Here is a 20,268-nt window from a genome sequence, read left to right on the forward strand (position 1 = left end):
CCTCCAAGTTCCTGCCTTGAGTTTTCTCCCTGACTTCCCTCAGTGACCAACTACGATGTGCAAGAACCCTTTCCTCCCCAAATTGCCTTTGGTCACGGTGTTTCATCACAGCAATAGAAACCCTAACGAGACAGATACTAGTACCAAGGCATGGGGTATTACTGTGAAAGACCAGATCATGCATTTAGGGGAGGATTGTGGGAAGACTTTGGAATTTTGTGCTAGAAAAGCCACTGAGTGACCAGCACTCATTTAATGAGCGATTATGAGAACTTAGAAGGTAATGCTGAGAGTAGTGTGCCAGTGATAAAGTCTAGGATGGTGATGCTCAGAGGGAGAGTCCCTGAAAGGTTTATCAGAGTCAGTCAGTATTTTGAGACTTAAGAACCTGTGGCTCTGGGTCAGCTGGAGCTGAGCAATTAGCTGTGATTAACAGGAAACCAGCACCACTAACATGGTTCTTTGCTGGGACTATCAGTACTAGTCAGCTGGGGCTGAAGAATCGGCTGTGATTACCAAGAGACCAGCATCACTGAGGTGACATCTGTGAAGTGTTTCCTCCTCAGATCAGCACACAGCAGATGTGGCCCAGAGGCAGCCAAGGATGTACCTCATGCTGGCAGCTGCTCTTGGTGATAAGTAACAGTCTCCCAGTAGGTACCGGTTTTTGAAGGCTAGTGGAGAGCAGCTGAGGCTTGGCACTGTGAGAGGATAGGAGAGAGGCCTTAGTGAGATATCCACCCACCAGCACCTGTTCCACTGAACACGCCCATTGGGGTGGAGGCAGGAGCAGACTACATGGAGGAACAAGGTCTGGGGTCTGGAACCCTGAAGCCTTCTCTTGTTTCCTGGAGGGAGAGCATCCGGAGGCATCCTTGGGACTGGAACCTGCTGGTGTTCATCTGTCTCTGTTGTAAGTTATTTCTCCCTGAATAAACATCTATTCAGCCTATCTGTTTCCCCAGATCTTAATTTTTCCACAATAGAGGCCATTGTTGAAAGTGAAGCCTCCATTGCACTAAAAAGCCCCAGGATTGGAGTGGCCATGGAGAGAAATGGAGGTTTGACACCATGTGGCAGGCCAGAGACCCTACCAGCCCAGGAGAGGCTATTGGTGAAGCTGTAACCCAGGCGCAGTGGAAACACCAGCATTTTGGAGATGCCTGTACCAAGAGAGGACCACTAACAACAGCAGGAGTGGAGCCTGCTGAGCCTGTGAGGCAAGCTATGTGCACTGTGGATTGCAGAGCCTGAGACCTGCAGCTGCTCCGGCTTTGGAGCCTAGAAGATCATGAGTCCCAGATGTCAGACACTGAGTTTCACACTGTTGTACTTTGGTTTTGCAACTTTGGTTGGTGACTGTGCCCTGATTATTCACTCTTGAAATAAGAAAATACTTAACTTGTCTTGATTTTACAGAAATCCGCAATTATGAGGCCTTGGATATTTTAGAGAAACTTGGTAATTATAGAGAGAATTTGAAGTTTCAGAGAGACTTCAGAGTTGTAGAAACTTGGTTTTCTAGAGAGATATTGAATATTTCAAAGACTTTAGAATTTTTTGATAATATTCTTTTATTTAAAATTGAAACAAGCTTGCTGTACATGTCAATCCCAGTGTCTTCTCCCTTCCCTCCACCCTGCCTCCCCCAATCCCCATCCCCTCCCCTTTCTGGACCCCAGGGAGGGTGAGGCCTTCCATGGGAGATCTTCAAAGTCTGTCATATCATTTGGAGCAGGGCCTAGCCCCCCCCCCCATGTGTCTAGGCTGAGAGAGTATCCCTCTATGTGGGATGGGCTCCCAAAGTCCATTCATATACTAGGGATAAATACTTATCCACTACCAGAGGCCCCATAGACTGTCCAGTTCTCCTGAGACCCACGTTCGGGAGGTCTGGGTTGGTCCTATGCTGGTTTCCCAGTTATCAGACTGGGGTCCATGAGCTTCCCCTTGTTCAGGTCAGCTGTCTCTGAGGTAGCCTGGTCTTGACCCCTTTGCTCATCACCCCCTCTCTGCAACTGGATTCCAGGAGTTCAGCTCAGTGTTTAGCTGTGGGTGTCTGCCTCTGCTTCCATCAGCTACTGTATAAAGGCCCTAGGATGGCATATAAGGTAGTCATCAATCTCATTATCAGGGAAGAGGTAGCCTCTCCACTATTGCTTAGATTGTTAGTTGGGGTCATCCTTGTAGATCTCTAGATGTTTCCCTAGTGCTGATTTCCCTTTAAGCCTATAATGGCTCCTTCTATTAGGATATCTCTTTTCTTACTCTCCTCTATTCTTCCCCTGACTCAATCTTCCTGGATCCTCATGTCTTCCTCTCCCCTCCTCTTTCTCCTAACTTTCTCCCCTCCCCCCATGTTCCCAATTTGCTTGGGAGATCTTGTCCCTTTCCCCTTCTCCGGGGTCCTCCTTGTTTCTAAGCTTTTCTAGTAGTGTGGATTGTAGGCTGGTGATCCTTTGCTCTATGTCTAAAATCCATATATGAGTGGAAAAAAAGACTTTTAAGTATTAAAAATTTTAAAGACTGTGAAACTTCTAAAACTTGGGATACTTTTATTGTCATATCAATGATGATTTGGGAAAAAGAAGGAAAAGTTATTGTTTAATAGTGATGTGTTTGTGTGTCAAATTGACAAAGGGTCAATATCCTAGCTGGATTTTTATTTGTCTGTTTTTTGTTTTTGTTTTGTTTGGTTGTTTTGTTTTTGTTTGTTTGTTTGTTTTGTTTTTTGTTTTGTTTTGTCAATTTGACACAAGCTAGTGTAATCTGGGAAAGAGGAACTTTAATTGAGGAAAATACCTCCATCCAGATTGCCTGTAAGCAAGTCTTTGGGGTACTTTCTGGATTAATGATTGATGTGGAAGGGCCTAGCCCATCGTGGTCCTGTGCATGCGGTCCTGGCTTGTGTAAGAAAGCGAACTGGGCAGGTCATGAGGACCGAGCCAGTGAGCAGTACTCTTCCCCAGCCTCAGCTTCAGTTCCTTCCTCCAGGTTCCTGCCTTGAGTTTCTTCCCTGACTTCTCTCAGTAATGGTCTATGATGTGGAAGTATAAAATGAAATAAACCCTTTCCTTCCCAAAATACTTTTGGTCACAGTGTTTTAACACAGGGACAGAAATCCTAGGGCACCACCTCAAAAAACAAATAATAGGTCCAGTCAGAGTATTTTTTAGACAGTCAGCCTTCAATGACATGTACTCTGAACAGCTTCTTTCAAAAGTCATGATGCACCGAGGCTGATGAAGTTTCCCCCATTCACTTGTATCGAAGTACACAGGTCCAAAGATAAGCTGATGAGAGCTCCTAGCTCACAACCTCTTCTTCTCATTGGCTAGCTAGCCCTCTCCCCTTGGCTAGCTAGCCCTCTCCCCTAAGTCTGCCACCAAGGAGACCTGGAGAAACATCTGCCAGCACACTTTTAAAAAAGCAAGGTGCTGGCCCAGTGGGTAAAGCACTTCCCAAGAAAGCACAAGGACCTGAGTTCAAATCCCCATCACCCACATGAGATACATGGGTACAGTAGCATCCATCTGCAATCCCAGTGCTCCTCCAGGGAGACTGGAGGCAGAGACAGGAGGAGCCAAAGATGCTCTCAGGTCAGACAGCCTGGCACAAGCATCAGTGAACATCAGAAAGAGAGATCCCACTTCAAGCAAGGTGGAAAGTGAAAACAGACACCAAAGGTTGTACTATAACCTCCACATAGGCACTGTGTCACACACATATACAGAGAGAGAGAGAGAGAGAGAGAGAGAGAGAGAGAGAGAGAGAGAGAGAGACCCCCAATAGCAGGAAGACATAAACTGTTATGAATAAAGTCCATATCCACACAAGAGTCAAGCTGATGCAATCACAAGGCAGCAAGCAACCCTGAGGGCTGTTTTTTGTTTTTGTTCTTGTTTTAATTCATCTCTCATAGATTATATCCCGCCTCCTCCATTCCTCCCAGCCCACCCTCCCCACCTCCCCTCTTGCCCAGAGCCACTGCTCCTCCATTTCCTTCCTGAGTAGAGGCCTCCCAGGGATAACACAGCATAACCAGCCAGGCTTTGCAGGGAGACAGGGTTTGTCATTAGTTTTGGATTTTTAGAGACAGAGTCTCACTACGTGTAGCCCAAGTTGTCCCTAAACTAATCATGTAACTGGGGCTGGCCTTGAGCTATACATTCTTCTCCCTCAGTCTCGGGATTACAGGTATGTACCACCATACTAACCATTTTGATATTAAATGTATAAAATATAAAAAATAAAATACTACCTCCTCACATTCTCACAACCTCCTCAAAGGAAAGCTACTAAGACAGTCCCCGGCCCCATAGTGACAGGGCCCCATAGTGACAGTGTCTTCTGTGTGGATGAGCATCCAACTTTCCATTTCTACTGCTGGCATTTATATATCAAAGGACAAACAACAGTAACCTTGGGTGGAAATGATTTACCTTCCAGCTGTTCTTACACACATACACAGTTACACACACACACACACACACACACACACACACACACACAGATACATTGCTCAGAGCTCTGTGACGAATTTACACAAAGCATCTCCCATACAGCAGAATCAAAAGTTCATGTAATGCTTTTCAACGTGTGAATGGCATTTACATGGCCATTTACTTGTTACTTACAATGTAGTGCCCTCCACGCTATTCATAAGCACCATCAAGAACAAAGGGATTTCTTTTACATTGTCTGCCATTTAAAACAATGACAGAAGATCCCCACAAAAAGGTCAAGGTCACACGTCTCTAAGACACATGTGAATGAGTCAACAGTCATTTCAAATAAAAATACTCTACTTTGTCAATCGGCAGGTGTTCAGAGAGCTCTGTTTATGAGGGTGTTTTCTTGGAGGCCAGCCTCACTGGCCAGCAGAAAAGTAGAATGTTCCTGTGAGTGTGACAACTCAGAAAGCTGGGGACAGTTCCAGCTCTCCTGTGGAAAACAAGTGGTCACTACCATAATGAACATGACACAGGGAGCTACAGGTAGCAGAGGGCCACAGCCAGGTTGGCAACTGACTCACACACTATTACAGTGGGAAAACAAAGGAGACAAGGGCACAGTATCTTCTAGAACACTGACTTGAAAAATAAAAGTAGAGAGAGGAAAAAAATAACTAAATTAGCTGCCTGGAATCATGAGATGAAGTAACATACATGACCCATCCTTGAAATGTCAATCATTACAACAGACTTGAGAGCACATACTAAGAAACACACATGCAATTTTCCTGCAAAGAAAAGGTAACCAGCAAACATGGTGGTACACGCCTGTAATTCCAGAATGCAGAAGACTAGAGTCAAGGTTAGCCTGGGAAACACAGGAAGACCTACCTCCAAAACAAATTAGATATCCAAACTGAGTATCTTTATATTATTATATACACAATATACATGCTCTAGCATGTGACATTTTCATCATGTGATGGTAGGGATAATTTTCTTCATAGTCTTTCATGAGTGGACTCAATGCATATGTGCCAATGCATGGGTGTGAGGTGCTGTACATGTGTGCACACATGTATGTGAAGGCGGGAGAGAAACCTTGGATGTATTCCTCAGACACATCTTCTTTGCTTTATTGAGAAAGGGTTTCTTATGGGCCTGAACTCACAAACTAGGCTGGCTGGCTATCAAACTCCAGGAATCCATTTGTCTTTGCTTACTGAGTGCTGGGGTTTAAATACATGCCACCATGTATATGAGTTCTGAGGTTCAAACTCAGGTCTTTGATAGAACTATCTCTTCAGCCTTCTTGGCATTTTCTATTTGTTACTCATAAACATACTTTTTGTTGTTGTTTGTTTGTTCTTAATTTAAAATGAATAGAAATTGGGGTTGGGCTGGGTGGTGGTGCATGCCTTTAATACCAACACTTGGAAGGTAGAAACAGGTGGATCTCTGAGTTCAAGACCAGCCTGATCTACAGAGTGAGCTGACAGCCAGAGATATACAAAGAAACCCTGCCTCAAAGGGGGGAGGGGGGGAATGAAAGACAGACAGAAAAAAGAAAAGATGGAGGAAGGAAGGAAGGAAGGAAGGAAGGAAGGAAGGAAGGAAGGAGGAAGGTTAGGGTTGGAAAATGGGTCAGCAGTTAAGAGCACTTGCTGCTCTTCCAGAGGACTTAGATTTGGTTCCCAGAACTTACACTGGGTGGCTCCTATAACTCTAGCTCCAAGGAACCAATGCCATCTCCTGGCATCTATAGGCACTGCACTCACATGCATGTACACAAGCAAATATGGACAGGCAGCCTAACCAAATGTGCAGCAAGCCAAGCTCTGATCATCAAAGAATAAAAGAGACAATGCAGATGTAGCCGCATTGCCATACCGTTGCCAATAATCCCAGAACTGGGAGACAGAAGCAAGAGGATTGCCAGTTTAAGATCTGCACCTACATAAGGAAACAAGAAGGAGATGGAGCAGAAGAAAGCCAGGGTACTGTGCTGAAGGACATGAGACCAGAGGGGACAGTAAAGAGGAGGAGAGGCCTGCAGACACAAGTTCTTGGTCATCTTTATACTGTCAGGTGTGGATTCCATCCCATGGAGCAGGCCTTAGAACCAATCAGAAAGTACTCAGTTACTCCCATAACATTTGTACCCCATTGCACCACTCAAGCCAACCATTATTGTAACTTGCAGGATTCAAAGATGGATAAAGTTAATGATTACTTGTCTCTTCTGGTTGCATACATAACACCTCTAGCACTGAGAAGCTAGCCAGTACCGATGAAGCTTCTAGGTAAGTAGCAACTTAATTTCTCCATTTTCTATTCCTCGAGTGTCTTAAGCAATAGGGTCTCATCAGTTCAGGAGAGTACCAAAAGTACTGAAACAGCCCATAGTGTTTGGTTTTTATGGAACACCACTGGCCCAAAGTTCAAAAAGAGATAACCCACTCCTGGTACTGAGGTTTTTATTTATTAACATGAAATATCTAGTTGGGGTACTGTCTTGCCCATCTTCCTAAGTTTCCATATGGCTTTTTCATAATGGCTTTAGTGTTAGCTATTCCTCTTCATATTCCTTCCTCCACCCTGCCCTCCCAGCCCCTACCACACTGTAACCTTTCCTGTTCCATTACTCACCTTAAATCTTTATACTACTCTATTCTATGTCCTAGTTCTCAAAACCCCTTACTAAATTCCAGAACTCTGAGTATTCTAGATGAAATGCACATATCTGAAAATTCAAAGGTAAACATCCAGAAATGTTAAAAAAAAAATGTAAGATTTGTCTTTCTGGGTCTGGGTTACCTCACTCAGAATGATTGTCTCCAGCCCCATCAATTTACTTGCAAATTTCATAATTTCATTTTTATTAACGTCTTAGCTTAATTTTAATCATTCTTTTGTGTGCTTATATTTGCATGAGGACATTTGCATGCATCTACATGAATGTAGAAGCCAGAGGTCAACCTCAGGGGTTGCTGCTCAAGCTCCATCCACCTTTCTCTTATAAGGCAGTATCCTTGTCCTGGAACTTGTCCCATAGGCTAGGCTGGCCAACCAATGAGCCCAGGGATCCACCTATCTCCATCCTCTCTGCACTACACAGCCTTGCCCAACTTTAATGTGGGTGCTGAGATCCAAACTCAATACTTTAGGCTTGAGAACTTTCCTCACTGGGCTGTCTCTACAGCCCATGGCCAGCTTTTCCTTGACATGGATTCTGAGGCTCAAACTCGGGCCTCATTCCTTCAAGGGAAGTATCTTTACCAACTGAACTAGCTCTCAAGACCCTTATTTTACTCTTTAAATGAGATGGGTTCAGCATGCAAGTGCCCATCCTGACTAGACTTTGTAAATGTGAGGAGTGTGTTCCCAGGAAAGCCCATAAAAGCCTTTCTTGCTAAGCTCATATGAATATGAGCAGTATCACATGGAGGGGCTCTCAAAAGGCCAACAAATACTAAGGTCCATAATTCTCACAGTGGGTCCTACATCTCACAGGATCACGGAGAACACAGTGTCTGTGTTTGTCCTAATGCTGTGATTCCTTGACATAATTTTTCATGTTGTGGGGAACCGCAACCACAAAATTATTTTCATTATTACTTCATAACTGTAATTTTGCTACTGTTATGAATTATAATGTAAATACCTGATATGCAGATGGCCTTAGGTGACCCCTGTAAAGGGGTTGTTCAACTCCTAAAGGAATTGTAACCCACAGACTAAGAACTGCTGGTCAAGCCCAAGACAAGATCTTGTGAGTGCCATGTCACTTTCTTCTCAGAGGGACACACACACACACACACACACACACACACACACACACACACACAGACCAAAGATCATGGATACTGTGGTGGTTTGAAGAAGAGTGTCCCCCATAGGATTAAAGAGTAGCACTATTCGAAAGGATTAAGACATGTGGCCCTGATGGTGTAGTGTACGTGTGTCACTGTAGGTGGGCTTTGAGGTTTCAAAGCCCAGTCTCTTTCTTCCTGTTGCCTGTGGATCGGGACATAAAACTTTCAACTTCTCCAGCATCATATCTGCCTGTATGCCCATCATGACAATAATGGACTAAACCTTTTAAGCTGTAAGCAAGCTCCAATTAAATGTTTTCTTTTATAAGAATTGTCATGGTCATGGTGTCTCTTCACAGCAACAGAACATTGGCTAAGATGAGTACTATACAGAACAGCAGAGAACCATGTTTGACAGGCAGCAGGGCAATACAGATCCTATGTTGTGACCCCTAATCTCCCATAAACACACAGAAATAAAGCACCTGATGATGTCACTTGACTCTTAGGGAGTAGGGGCTAGACTGAACCAGGCCAACCTGCCCCCCTAGTGTATCTGGGAAGCAGATGTCATTTTGTTGGCAGGAGTCAGGTGGGTGGCTGTTAGCAAGCACAGCAGTTGCTGCCAGGGCTTTAGAGAAAAAAAGAGCAGCTTTTCCTTCCGGGCTGTTGCACTTGAGGCAGAATCGGCAGGGCCAGCCAACTAGAGTAAGGGACCTGTGCTAGACACTCTGCCGGGCTTTCCTGCAGAGAGAGGAGAGATGCACCCTTCTCAGATGGCAAGGGGTGGCTGACTCCCTGCAAAGTGGCCACTCCTGACTGAACACGCCCTATCAGAACAGTTTTCAAGACCCCAAGGACTCAGCTGGAAGACACTGCTCAACTACCCAAAGGGTTGGCAATCCTTAGTCCTTCTACCCTCATCAGCTATGTCCAGAAATTAACACCACCAAGCCTCAGGCTGGAGACCCATTATCCAATACAGTGAACCCCCAGTGGCCATGCACATGAGCCACTCAACAGTCTTACCCCAAAATGCAATTCAAGGATTAGCTTCACCCTGCCTTTTATACCCTCACCCCCACATTTCTGCTCTTATGCTCTCTTTCCTCCTGGCCAACCAATGTTCTGATCTCCCCCCACCCCCCGCAGACCCCCAACCCTACTTCTAAGAACTGCTGAGGACAGGGACATCTATGTCCAGGTCACGGCCTCTTCCATGGTCACACACAAAGAATTAGCCAGTGAACAGGATCCAACATCTGACTTCACTAGGAGAAAGTTTGCATAATCTCGGCCTCTTACAAGTGTCTTTAAAGGCATCGCTCCTTCCTAGATAATCACATACACAGGTATGTAGTTTTAAGTCACATGTATTCTGCCCAGAACGGCCTGTGATAGCCTGTGCACATGTCTAACTCCCGGAGGAATTACCACCCCAGGCTCCTGCCTGAGGGACCCCGAACTTGAGCCAGTCAGAAGAAAGGGGAGAAGGATGTAGCAGGCACTGCTTCCACAAAAGTGGGGACAAGATTCCAGGCCCACAGAGGTAGCTTCCAGCCCCTCACAAATCCAAAGTACTCAGATTACCACATTCCCAGATCCCAACCCTGGCCTCTGAGGTCCCTATTGTTCCTAACTGCCCAGCCAGGACAAAGTCTCAGGGCACTTGTGTTTCCTGTCTCACTTTCCTCATGGCTGCCCTTGGTACACTCCATTCCCAGTATACTGGCCAGGAGTCTTCTCCCACTCATGCTCTATAGACTCAGTCACCAAAGTCTCTACTGGCTTATTACCGGCTCACCCAAGCTCCACCTCCATGTCCATTGTCCTGATGAAAAGGTACCCTCCAGTACAAAAGCAACCTTCTATTTGGACCCTTTGCTCCAGATCGCCAACTCCTCGCACTCCCCACCTAGCCTACATTCCACTTCTAGAAGAGCAGCCCCCTGGCCTCCAGCCTCTCTCTATTCTTCACTCCTAAGTAGCCAGTCCATCTGGACTAATCTTGTTTTGAATCAGGGTCTTACGTAGCCCAGGCTATCCTTGAACTTGCCTATGTAGCCAAAGATGGCCCTGAACTCTTGATCCTCCTGCCTTTACCTCCCATGTGCTAGGATCACAGGTGCTTGTCACCACTTCCAGATCTCCACCAGGTCTATTCTTACCAAGACCATGGTCCCCTATAGCCCCTGGAATGATGACGATCCCTGCTGCCCAATGTCCCCACTGACATGCTCTTCCAGGAGACAATTTATTGTCTCAAATACGTGAAAGACCTCCTACCTTCATACAGATCCCATCCAGGAGTGCAGGCCCAATGCATTGCTTGTTCTTAGGCCTGAAATCTGCACACATATGTTTTAAGTGCTACATTTAAATATCCTGTAAGTGCTTTTGTGGGTGGGGGGGATAGGGTCTAATCACATATCACATCAGAGCTTACTTACATCGAATCTCTGTTATACATGGGACTCTGGGTGAGCCCTCGACGTCACCTAACCTCTCTGACTATTTCCTTACCTGAGAAGCAGGGTAGCATCAGTAGCTATCTCCCTTCTGAAAGTTATTATACCCACGGTGCACAAGAGGGTGTACAAAAAGTCCCCAATGCTTGTTGGATCTGGAATGAACACACTGAAGTAGAATTAACAGACCTCTGTCACTTTCCTCCTGCCGTGGGCCTCTGTTTCCTCCATTCACTCACATCTCTGCCACTAAGTCACCTACCCCAGTGCAGGCTGAATGATGGGTCTAAATAAGAAGTGACAGTGACACACAAAAAAAATGGAGGTGGAGATAGGTTTCATGTAGTCCAGGCTGGCTTCAACTCACTACGTACCAGGAGATGGCCTTGAACTCCTCATCCTCTTGACTCCATCTCTCTAGTGCTAGGATTATAGGCTCGCACTATTACCCTGGTTTTGTGCATTTCTAGGGATAGACCAGGGCTGTGTACATGCTAGACAAGCACTCTACTCACTGAACTCAGAGTATTTTGCTTGTCACTGGAAACACACACTATCTTGCACCTAGGCACCAGGCCAGTACTGGGCATGCACAAGTCCATCATATTTGTGTCACTGTTGCTGTCCTGATGTTTCAGCTCTTGTTCAGAGAGTCACTGTGCACACAGACAAGGGGGCCAGGGACCAATAGCACAGTTCTGAACATGAATGACAGCACAGTCCTGGTGGCATCCATAGAGACAAAGCACCTGGTCCTCTCTGGGCAATGCCATGGGGCCCATTCTACAAAACCTGTGGGGCATCTCGAAGCACAATACACAAAACACTTAAGACATCATTTCCTGGCATCTCAAGCATCAAACTTAGGACCTCAACAATAATATAGCAAAATTCAAATATCACACTGGCTATTTTTATGAACGTTTTTCATTCCAAAATATATGTGCGGGTTTTAAAAATAGGCAAGCACAAAAGATTCAGGGTTAGTAACACAGACTTACAGTGTAATTTTCACTTCTCTGTTCTTTTCCCTTTAATTCTCTATTCTGGCCTTACTTAGTCCACAGTTTGAACAATCTGCATCCCACCTATGACAGCAGCAAAAAGAAAAGGTGCTTAAAAATAAATGAAAGCAGAGGAGAAAAGGCAAAGTAAAAGTCTAACTAGCTCTGTGGGGTGGGGGGTTGGAGAGTCATCAGAGCAGTCAACACAGACCAGCTCTAATTAAGTATGGCTGCGGTCATCCCTGGGGAGAGTGTCGGAGAAGGTATTCTAGCTGCGTAAAGAGCCAGAATATAAGTAGGGGTAAGCTGTGGAGCTCCTGAGACTGGAAAGGTATCTGGGAGCTAAACACAAGATGTGGGTCAGCAAGGTAAAGTGGGGATGTCGTTGGATTTTTATTACTCTTTTATTATTTTGGGGGGCTCACCACCTTTCTTCCTGACTTACCTGGCCTTGTTTCTACCCAGATTTTCTTAACTTAAATTATCTCTTCTACATTTTGCCTCTGAGCTTTTATCTTTCTCCGTTCTATATACCTTTCTTCTTACTCTGTGGCCGGCTGTGTAGCTGGGTGGCTGGCCCCTGGAACCCTCCCCTTTTATTTCTTGCTTCTCAATCTCTCTCCAGATTTCTCCTATTTATTCTCTCTGCCTGCCAGCCCTGCATATCCTTTCTCCTGCCTAGATATTGGCCATTCAGCTTTTTATTAAACCAACCAAGTATTTTAGGCAGGCAAAGCAACACAGCTTCACAGAATTAAACAAATGCAACATGGAAAAAATGCAACACATCTTTGAATCATTAACAAATGTTCCACAGCATAAACAAATGTAACACACCGTCGACTATTATTCCACAAGGAGCTAAGGTACAGTCATCTAAACAGCAGCACGGAGAAGTTCTTGGCAGGAAATGAAATCAAACCGGCAGTCTAGAAAGGTTACAGAGGACAATGTGCAAGACTAGAGGGAAGGTCATTGGTTAAGAAGCTTCTGGAAGAGCCCAGCAAGAGCTGATGAGGTCTTGAGCCTTAGCATGTAAAGGAGAGGAGGCTACCCCAGATCTGGTGACTGACATAGTGGGTGTTAGGAGATAGAGATGCTATGTTTGCAGCAGAACAGCTCACAGGAGCCAGAGAAGTAATGCAATGTCCCCATGAACAACTAAGGAAGAAAGTACGTATCTGTTCATGAGAAGGAATACTATTCAGCCTTTAAAAGGAAAAAAGATCCTGACATAGGCTACAGCATGGATAAAGACATCTAAGTGAAACACACACACACACACACACACACACACACACACACACATTCCTGTTAAGTGAAGTATCTAGAACAGTCAAAACAGTAGAGGCAAAAGTAGAATGGTAGATATGAAAGTAGAAATGGACTAGTTAGGGAGAAGAAAGAGATCAGCAGGGCCTGGAGGGGGACAAGAGAGCAATGGGGTGAATATGATCAAAATTCATTATATACACACATGAAAATGTCATAATGAAACCCACTATTATATAGAATTAATACAAGCCAATAAAATATATTATGTTAAAAAGTATGTATCTGCATTCAAAACAGCTAGACCAAGCAGCCTTACAGACTACAGCCAGGATTTCTGCATCTTCTTAGAATCCCCCATGACAGCGCCCCTTACCAGCAAGAAGTAGTTTGGAAAGAATGACGCCCAAATTCCCAAATATTGTCTATAAATGTTTGTTTTCATTTAAATGGACTTGGTTATATAAAATAAATATATAAAAAATAAACATATTAAGCATTTTTTTAAAAAAAAGTATGTATCTGTGTGTGTTTGTGAGTACGCATTTGTGTGCTAGTGTGTGAGTAAGTATGTGTGTTCACCTGTGTTCATGTGTGGGGTTATGCATCTGTGTGTGTGTGTGTGTGTGTGTGTGTGTGTGTGTGTGTGTGTGTTTGTGTATGGGGGGTATGGGGGCATTGTATATGCACAAGGAGGCAAAGGTTAATGTTAGTTCCTAATCTTTTGAGGCAAGGTCTCTCACTGTGCTTGGAGCTGAACAATTCAACTAGACTGGCAGGCTAGGAAGCCCTGGGGATCCTCCTGTCTCCCCAGCACTGGGATCATGTCACTTACCACCATGCCCAGCTTTTTACATGAGGTCTGGGGCTCCAAACTCAGGTTCGCACACTTGCATGAAAGGCAGTACTTCACTGCCTGAGCCATCTCCCCAGCCCTTAGGAAACTGATTTACAACACAGATAACTAGTCTCCTGTGCCATTTCTATTTCAGATGATCTGTGTTGGGATGTGTAAACTCGCATTTCTAACAGTTCCTGGGCATGCTTGTGCTGCCATCTGGGAGTACACGTTAAACATGTGTGAGGTACTGCTGCTATTGACAACCCCTGGCACAGCAGCAGGTGTATCAGTGACACATGGTAGAAAGTTCAGGAAGATTTACCAACGTGAAGGTTTCCCACAGGTAGCCATGCTCTCACACCTTTCCTGGCTACCTAAATCAGTCGTGACTACCAGGCCCCTCTCCACTAGAATTTTACAACGACTCCCAGGAAGACAACCAGCCAGCCATGATGTGGCCATCTAAGAAACTTGGGGAAGAAGTTCCTTCTTTGCAAACAGTGCTGTTACCGGAAGGGAGATAAGATGTTCTGGGACAGTCCACAGCTTCTCTCGTCTCCTGGGCACATGGCAGCCCTGTGAGTTGCTGAATGGCTCTTCTGGGCTGCTGTTGCTCCTGGAAGCCTGGAGTACTGGAGAGGCCTTCCAGAACAAATGCTGAGTTGGAAAATGAGGGAGTGTCCTGGATCAACACTCACCCAGCAGGGGGATGGGGCTGAGAGCCAGAAGATAAATACTCTCTCCCTCTGCTGCACATCAAGTGGAAGGCTGGAAATGCATTCCACAGCTTCCCCTCCCTGGGACTTGATGGCTGCTGCTGGCTGTGGTAGCCAGAGCTTTCCTTCCTCCTTGTCACTGTCCCTTTTCCTTCCCTGAGAGAGCTTTCCAATGTGAGCTGCCCTATTCTGAAGCCTTGTCTCACCCTGCTGATTTTCAGTGATCCAAGATCAGGCCAGTGTGATCTTCTGTGTTGACTGTCAAGTTGACAGTCCCCCAGGAGACAAACCTCTCTCTGGCCATGTCATTGAGGGGGTTTCTAGGATGGGTTAATTGTGGTGGGGAGTCACTAGCCTATGGGCTGGGTTTCTAGACTGAATAAAAATGAGAAAAGCAACTAAACACCAGCAGTCACTTCCCGTATCCTGCCTATGGATGCAAGGGGACTAGCTTCCTTGAACTCCTACCACCATGACTTCCCTGTCTGCATCCTCAACCATAGCCAAAACAGTGGCTTTTGTCATGGATTCTGTCATAACAACAACGAAGAAGAAGAAGGAGAAGGAGAAGAAGGAGAAGGAGAAGGAGAAGGAGAAGGAGGAGAAGGAGAAGGAGAAGAAGGAGAAGAAGAAGAAGAAGAAGAAGAAGAAGAAGAAGAAGAAGAAGAAGAAGAAGAAGAAGAAGAAGAAGAAGGTTAAAACAACAAGGGATATACAAGAGGCTGGATCTGAAGCGAGTGGTGGTGTGCCCTGAACTGAAGCTCCTGCTGTATCCAAGACTTCCTATAAGAATTAAAGAGATAAAATAAACTGAAAGAAAGGCAGAATGGAAGAGATGATATCTAAGTGCAGGAGCCTGTATACAACATAGACTATACAGTGTAGGCACTCGGGGCAGGATGGAGTCAGACATAGTTGAGAAAGAAACTCGAAGGTTCCAGGGAAGGAAATGAGTGTTGCAGGGTGAAAAACCATAGACTGGTCTCACTAGAGCTACGAACACGAGAGAACAAAGTGAACAGCATAAAGAGTAACTGAACCTCAAAGAGCCATGCTAGGCTCATGAAGGAAGTGACTAGATGTGGGAACCGATAGATCCCCACATTCACCTCTCAGCTCTGATAGGAAGGACATTTCAGACTTCATAGACAAACCAAGTTAGGACAGGACAAGTGAACCGAACACACTGGGAGCCAGAGGCCAGATCTGTTAAAGCCAAAGAGGTGGGGGAAACAGCCTCATCTTTAGCATCTCTTCCCTACCGAACTCTAGAGCAGTAGAGGTTACTGCTCATTCTTTCTGATGCTGCCAGCTTTAAGACAGTTCCTCCTGTGGTGGTGACTCCCAACCATGAAATTATTTTCATTGCTACTTCATAATTTTAATTTTGCTACTGCTATGAATCATAATGTAAATATCTGATATGCAGGATATCTGATATGTGACCCCTGTGGGCATCGAGACCCACAGGTTGAGAATCCCTGCTCTAGAGGGAGGGAAGGAAACGGTGAGTATAAAAATGAGTTTTACACTGTCCAATGCATTACAGCCTATAAAGTTCTTATGACTGTGCCTAGGGCCTGGTACGCGTCCATGATACAAACACTTGGAATCACTGCCTCCAACCTACTTTGCAGTACTACTTTATATCACTGTACTCAGCTGGAGGGGAGGGGTCATTATTTCCCTTGCTCATGGTCACATGATCTCATGCATTTGGGCAAAGACACCACAGGTGTGGAAGAGAGTAGAGGTGCTTCCTATCTTCTGGCAGACCGGAGCAGGGAGAGCCAGGAAAGGACCACGGTCTAGGACCCCCATCAAAGACCCACTCCCAGTAACTCTCTTCTTCTGCTAGACCTAATGTCCTGAAGTTTTCAGAGTCTCCCAAAATAACAATATTGTAAGCTGGGAATAAGCCTCTAATATAGAAATCTGCAAGGGATATTTCACATTCAAACCATAGCACACATGCAATCATGTTACCTAAAAGTGGCTTTCCAAGAGCCTGTGAAATGGCTCAGCATTTCTGCTGAGGACCCAAATTCAATCCCCAAAATTGAGGAAGAGGAAAACAGACTCCTTTCTGTTTGCATGTTGCCCTCTGACGTCAACAAGCAAGTCATAGCCCATGTGGGTGCATCTATCTTTCTGTCTCTTTCTCTCTCCCTCCCTACACACACACACACACACACACTAATTAATCAACTAAAATTTTCTTTTTAAAATAAATGTAAAAGTAGCTTTCTAAGCTGGGGCCGATGGCACAGACATGTGATGCCAGCTATTTAGGAGGTTGAGGTGGAAAAAATCCCTAGTTCAAAATCAGCCCCGGGTTCAGAGTAAGTTTAAATAAGTTGGCTCAGCCACTCAGTGAGACCCTATTTCAAATTATAAAAGAAAAACTAGAGATATAGCTCACTGGCAGAGTACTTGTCTAACATGTATAAGAACCTAAAACGAAGATCAGTATAGAGTAAGATGTTAGCATGTACAAAGGCCCGAGTTCAAACCTAGCATCAAACGATAAATAAATAAAAGTTTTTAAAAAAAATAAATAAATACTAAATAATTTTTCAGCACTCAAGGCCCTCTTTCTACTCCTTTCTTGTTCTGAAGTCACACCTTACTGGGTGCCATGATTTGAGGCCCCTCTCCCCAGGTGGTGGCACTCTGAAAAAGTAGCAGAATCTTTGGTGCCTTCTGCCTAGAGAAATGGGTCATTGGGCTCTCACATCTGCTTCTCATGTTGGCCTGAGCCTTCTGCGACCTTGAGTGGTCCTAGCTGCTCCACCATACCACTGAGTCTAACACAGACGGCACAGGGAGCCAACACAAATCTTGCCTCCCCACGGCTGCTCCTGTCAGGGATTTTCTTAGCAGCCAGAAATCGACCACAATTGGCCAAACCAGTCTTTTTCGTTCTGCAGTGCATACAGGCAAACAAGAAGAAAAAGTTTGCGTATTTGCCCCTTGCTCGGAATGGCTCACCTCCTTTACCTTCTATCTTTAGCTATGAGCCTTTTCAAAACTATCCGAAAGGAAGATGTCTTCCCTCACCCCCACCCCAACGTGACTGTTTTTGACCTTCCTCTGGAAGCCCCACAGCACGACCCAACTGTGTTTCTCACATGTGTGAGTTGGTAAAGTCAAACGCTCAAAGAAACGCTGGATTTTCAGTGAACTGTTAAAGTGCCACTGTTAAAGACTTCATGTTTTCAGGCATCCTGTTCTAAATTATCCCTCATCATCTTCCCTGAAATGCAGATAACGAAACTGGATGATTCGCTGCCTGTAAATGGATCCAGTCTCCCCCAAGGTACCGGGGCAATACGAATGAAATCATCGCTCAAACAGAAAGGAAACTTCTAGATCGCTGTCTGGCACACAGGAAGTTCCAGCTCCTTGTGATCTGTGGAAACCAGTTACAACAATTGGCTATTTCTCACACTTGCTCCGAAGTAAAAAGTCTATGAGTAGAGCTTGAAAAGCAACCAGTCCACCATGGAGAAAGCTATTTTACATGTTCCAAGGCGTTAGGCCACCTTGCCTTAAGCCAGACGCTAGCAGTGCTCCACTCTGGGAGTTTTTAATATAATCTACCCCACAGGGTCCACACAACCTGAAAATGGTCTTTCCCAGGGTGCAATGACATCACTGTGAGTAATGACAAAATATGCTATTAAATGTAATCTTTCACTCCATTCTACCTGGGTCTTTTTAAAAGACATGAAAATAAATAATTAACAAATTTGTAAATTATTTGTAATTTGCGATCCAAATCATCTGGAATAGCATAATAGAAAAACAGAACAACCCTAGAGAAGATAATAACAAAATTATACTCACCACCCAGAACTCCAGTGTACGCCAAACAAAATAAGGCTTACAACCACCCCCAAATCAACCCAAAAGGGAAATTTGTGAGATTTTGCGGCTCATTTGATGGTCCTCCACCCCCTCAAAAAAAAAAAAAACTATATATATTCTAAGAATAAAATATGTTGGACAACTTCTATGAAACCTGCCTCTCCCTCCCACCCATCCACCTCGCGATGCCCCAAGATCTGCTGGGTGACATATGAGATCCAAAGTGGAGGGATAAAAATAGCCTGGTCCTCAAAAAGGCAGATAGCCGCCAGACAGCTGAGTCACTTTGAAGCCCATCTTGACTACTGAAAGGGGCATTTCACCCTGCTTGCTTTCACAACCCCACAACCCACCAGTTTGGAAAGCTCTACCAGGCTCCCTAGTGGATGGCCACGATGCCTTTTATCTTCCCCTCCTCCTGCGGGGTCACGATTCGGGAGTGAACTTTTAATAATTCACATAGCGCACGTCAGCACAGTGACTCACTTGGAAGGGAAGGATTTGAGTAAGGCTTTAAGTAACCATCGTAAGCTAGCGACAGGCCCCTTAGTTCTGCTGCCCTAGTGGACCACCCGGACCTGACAAGGGCCAGAAACGAATGGGATGGGAAGTAAGGGGTGGCGGGCGAGCTTAGAGGCCATCAGCATTGTCCCGCAGTGGGAAACCATAGGCAAAGAAAAGCTTTTATACTAGGAGGACTGGCTGAGCGCGCTCACCTACCATGTCCCCGCCCTCTGTCACCCAGGAAAGCAGCTCGGAACCCTGAACTAACTCTTCCTTTCCTTTCTCAGTGCAGGAGTTGTGGGCGGGAGGCTGATGGCCCGGGGCCCTGGCAGCCCAGCCGCAGGCTAACGGAGCGAAGGCCCCAGAGAACCTTGTCTTCTGCCGCCGCGCCCGGGATCGCTCGCTTGGTGCGGGGGAGCCAAACCCTGCGCCAGGAGGAGAACGAGGTCCCTGGCCCGCAGCTCATCTGGTCCCCTGCCCCGCGCGCCACCCAATTCCTAGGCCGCCGGTTGCGCGACCACGCCGGGGATCTTCCTTACCGGGGAGTCATAGGAGAAGGCGCACTCGTTCTTGTAGACGCGGTCCCCCGACCTGGGCACGCGAATCGTGGGCATATGCGGTACCAGCAGCTCGCCCAGGTCCCCTGAAGCCATCTTCCTGCCGCCGCCCGGCACGCTGAACAGGGCGCCCCGGCGCTGCATGGCCGCAGAGCGCAGCGGGCCTGGGGAGGAGCGCGGCGCAGCGGGAGAGCAGGACCGGGGCGCAGCGGCCGTGCGGGCTGGGGATCAGCTCCGGCTGAGGATCCGCTCCAGCTAGGGAGGCTCGGCCCTTGCCCGGGCGGGCGGGCACTGCTATTTTTAATCCAATGGCGAGTCGCCGGCCCAGCTGCAGCGTCAGGCGGGGCGCGCGCCAGCCGCAGCGCCGGGGAGGGGGATGCCTAGCGGGTGGGAACACAGGAATCAGAGCCTGGGGTGGTCCAGAGGTCCCCAAGCACGCAGTCAGCCCGCCATGGGCCCCACCTCGGGGATGCAATTCCCAACTGCCCAGGACCAGGTCCGGGGAAGCCGGCACAAAAAGCGGTGCGCAGCGCGACCTCCCCCATCGATCGCGAAGGGGTGGGTGAGACTGGAGTGTTGCCTCGCTCTCAAGCTCTTCCTTGAGCCTCACTCTAGGCTCTAGGGTCTAGAGAAGAGAGGTATATATTTTTTTTTCTTGCGATAATACAGGGTTTTCTTATATATTGCAAGAGGAGGGGCCGGCGAGATCCACCATCCCCTTTCAGGATGAGGGAGTCTGCTTTTCTTTGGCTTTACAATATCTTCTG

The 20,268-nt window shown here is 46.2% G+C and overlaps 1 protein-coding gene across 3 annotated transcripts in view; it reads right to left on the minus strand.

Moving 5' to 3' along the window:
• Positions 1–20,002, minus strand: part of Usp13 (ubiquitin specific peptidase 13) — a 102,292-nt gene extending 82,290 nt beyond the window's left edge. For 2 of the 3 annotated variants that reach the window (XM_051185834.1, XM_051185833.1), the window contains exon 1: positions 19,484–20,002. In XM_051185834.1, the coding sequence (XP_051041791.1) occupies positions 19,484–19,645 (162 nt within the window). In that variant the 5' untranslated portion in view covers positions 19,646–20,002. The remainder of the gene's footprint in view (positions 1–19,483) is intronic. The other variant, XM_051185832.1, reaches the window with a different exon arrangement.
• Positions 20,003–20,268: the final 266 nt, after the last annotated feature.

The sequence above is a fragment of the Phodopus roborovskii genome, unplaced genomic scaffold (genome assembly GCF_943737965.1).
Source record: "Phodopus roborovskii unplaced genomic scaffold, PHOROB, whole genome shotgun sequence".
NCBI classification, from domain to species: domain Eukaryota; kingdom Metazoa; phylum Chordata; class Mammalia; order Rodentia; family Cricetidae; genus Phodopus; species Phodopus roborovskii.